The 3,408-nt window shown below is 27.9% G+C and overlaps 1 protein-coding gene across 1 annotated transcript; it reads left to right on the forward strand.

Moving 5' to 3' along the window:
- The first annotated feature begins 2,323 nt into the window (after positions 1–2,323).
- Positions 2,324–2,994, forward strand: LOC148227419 (cecropin-B-like). The gene is made up of 2 exons (XM_088201861.1): positions 2,324–2,489; positions 2,814–2,994. The coding sequence occupies exons 1-2, from the start codon at positions 2,379–2,381 to the stop codon at positions 2,898–2,900; spliced, it is 198 nt and encodes a 65-aa protein (XP_088057987.1). The 5' UTR covers positions 2,324–2,378; the 3' UTR covers positions 2,901–2,994.
- Positions 2,995–3,408: the final 414 nt, after the last annotated feature.

The following is a 3,408-nucleotide window of genomic DNA, read 5'->3' on the forward strand; positions in this document are numbered from 1 at the left end:
TTTTAATTTAATATTTTTGTGTGTTATATGTTTAATAATTCAAGCTTAATTTTTATAGATATGTTATTTATCATTTATTTTTTATTATTAATATTTGTAAAGAAAAAATATAAAAAAAAGGTTGTGTTTTATTGCGAATATTTGAAAAGCCAAGCGAGCTTGACGTCATCGGGTTTGAGTAGGAAATGCGTTTGTGTGCGTGCATAAACATTGACAAAAAGGCATAGCATAGTCTAATTCTACGCTCGATAAGAAATTGTTCGGTTTCTCTACAGTTAATAAGCTGCACATTGATTTATTGTATTTAATACCAGCTACAAAAAGCAGATTTGCCATGTCACGTAGACAATAGTGATTGTTATAAACCGAGTAAACAAATTCCACTGTATGCATATTCGAATAAATTTTGCCAACTTCAAAACCATTATTGCTATTATTATTTCATTCGCGATTAACTTAAGAGCCTTTTCTTTATTATAACTATCTTAGGTATGTACCTTCGAGAGACATATATTTGTTTTTAATACTGAAAGATATATATTGATAATCTTATAAACCAGCCGTTAAATATTTGTATATATGTACCATCAGCAACTAAATTTTCTTTCATGTCGTGATGGCTATTTTTTTTACATATTTTATCGAATTCTTAAGCTAACATTAATTACGTGAACTCGTCAATCGTACAATAATTTGTTGTTTAAACAATTCACGTTGATCGTCCCGAAATACCTAGGAAACGTCGGCGGTACTTAGCGGACCCTTTCGGCATCCCTCGGGGCAGTACTTTGGCACGGTCCGCTCACCTCAGAGGGCCAAGCAGAATAAACAACCTGGTGCAATTAGATTGATAAGTTGTGGGATTTGCCTCGGGGAATATCCTCAAAAGATCAGTCAGGACGGGTTGTGTGTGAGTGCCTCTTTACGGATATCGCCGCATGTGTGAAAGCTCTTGGGCAAATCGGTACGTTACACCGCAGCTGCTTGCAACGTGATGATAATTAATTAAAGGCTTATAAACAAAATTTTAAAAAACGCCTATATACAACGTAGTTTGTCAAGTTTTAATTTATTTGTATTAAACCTTAATTTTAAGATATTAAATTTCTCAAATGATATTTTGTAAGACAAAGATTCCACTTAAATGTTATATTAATTTCTGGCTTAAAATCTGTCATATATTTTTAAGATATAGTATATTTTTTAATTTGAATATTAAAAAATAATTTTAAATTTAATTTTAATGAAAAAAATAATACTTTATTGTGGTATAAAACATATATTTTTATTAAACTTTTTAAACGAGTCAAAAAGCTATTGACTACCGACTTTTTATTTTATTTAATATCATGAACGAGAATAAAATTAATTTTATTTAGATTTTAATGTAATTAAAATATGCAATTGAAAAGTGTGTTTTTTAAATATATTTATTTTTTACTACATTTTATTGATTGTATGTAAACGGTTTCAATATTGTTGTATTAAAAATATAAATTGTTAATATATATATTGTTTTTTAGAAGTTAGGTTTGTTCAATTCTAAAGTTATATTTCGTAGTAAACGAAAACATTTTTATACCACTGTTAGTAAAATAACAAAAAGTTAATGTTATTGTAATTGTGATTGTTGTATTTTTGATTAAAATATTACTATTAGAATACATAAAAACTTTTATCAAAAGTTTAGCTAAATTTCTACATGGAAATAAATCAGCAATAACACTATGCAATAAAAAAGCAGCGGCGTACACTTTGGGATCCACTGGTATAACGTATACTATTTAATATAGAAATTAGTAAAGGCAATATAATTTACAATCGCACTATTACTTTTTTATATCCATATAATCTGCACATTACATGGAAAAAATCAACTATGAAGCCCAAAGTATATTAATAGGCACGATAATTAACATACAATCTAGTTGAAATTTCAGTCTTCCAAGTAAAATGAACTTCACATACGTATTTTTGTTCATGGCAGCAATTCTTATAGCTGGAGCCCAAAGCAAGGTATTTAACAATTGTAATGATAATGCATAAAATTATAAATCTAATAATGTATCATATTGTAGAGATGGGAATTCAAAGATCATCATGCAAGAAAACCGAGCGACATTAAGACATTTGAATAATTCTCGGTACTGCTCCATATCATATTTATCAAGTAACGTTTAACTTGTTTTATATTTTGCACGTTTCGTGATTTTATTTTGCACTGAGGGGAAATCTTTAATACGCGCATAGTATGAAGTGAGCAAAAGAAAACTGGGAAATTCCCGCGATAAGATTGTAGGTATATATAAGCAGCTGCACTTTACGAAAATTATACAGTCCCACATCTCATCTCTGAGACTTAACAAACATTACTCAAGATGAAGTTCTCAGTGAAATTATTTTTCTTCTTTCTAATCGCCATGGTGATTACGACTCATGTTTCGGCTTCACCAGTACCCGAACCAAAATGGAAAGCATTTAAAAAACTTGTGAGTTTTATTTTTAATTATATTAATATCGTATTTGTATCAATGCAGCATTTTTTAATATTTAACCAATTTTATCTTATAAACATAAATTTTATTATGAGTAAATAATATTACTACTGATAAGAATAACATGTTTAATATAATATTGCTACCATATTATCATACTTCATAATCATAATAATGATTGTTTTCGTAAAAATCTTATTTACCTTAATGAACACATGTTCTCCTTACCATTATTTTTTTAAATAATAATCATAACAAACAGTGGATGCACATTACATTATATTGCTAGAATAAATCTATATAAATTATTTTTTTTAGGAAAAAGCCAGCAGACGTATAAGAAATGGTATTGCCAAGGCAGGACCAGCTATTGGCGTCATCAAAGAAGTTAAAGCACTGGGATAAAGCTCAACATATTTAGTGCAAATACTTGATAAATTTAAATGTAAATAAATATTTTAATATTCAAATGTAAAATAAATATTTTATGTTAAAAAAATTGTGTTATTTGTTATTGAGTAAAGAGTATATAAGATTTATTCCCCAGTTGCTTAAATAGTTAAGCTATTGACTAAATAATTTTTAAGTATAGCTTGAATTTAAATTATAAAGGATAGTTTAGCTTGAAGAATCGAAGGATTTATATATATTTATTAACAAATAATGTAGCAAAGTTTTGGAATTTCCAATACCTTTAGACATAACAGCAACAATTTAATATTCAAGCTATCGAACGCTCGCTTAAAGTCTATAAAAATGTAGTAGAGTTGTATATAAATTGTGAATAAAGAATTATAGACTAAACGCAATGTTGTTAGCTTTTGCTAAATTGTTCGAAATAATTATTCATAGATACGTCTTCATTTTTGGCAAGTTTTGTTAGACCAACAGCATCATGCCTGTTGTAATAACA

The sequence above is a fragment of the Plectrocnemia conspersa genome, unplaced genomic scaffold (genome assembly GCF_051122295.1).
Source record: "Plectrocnemia conspersa isolate PC_06_02 unplaced genomic scaffold, ASM5112229v1 ptg000013l, whole genome shotgun sequence".
NCBI lineage: Eukaryota > Metazoa > Arthropoda > Insecta > Trichoptera > Polycentropodidae > Plectrocnemia > Plectrocnemia conspersa.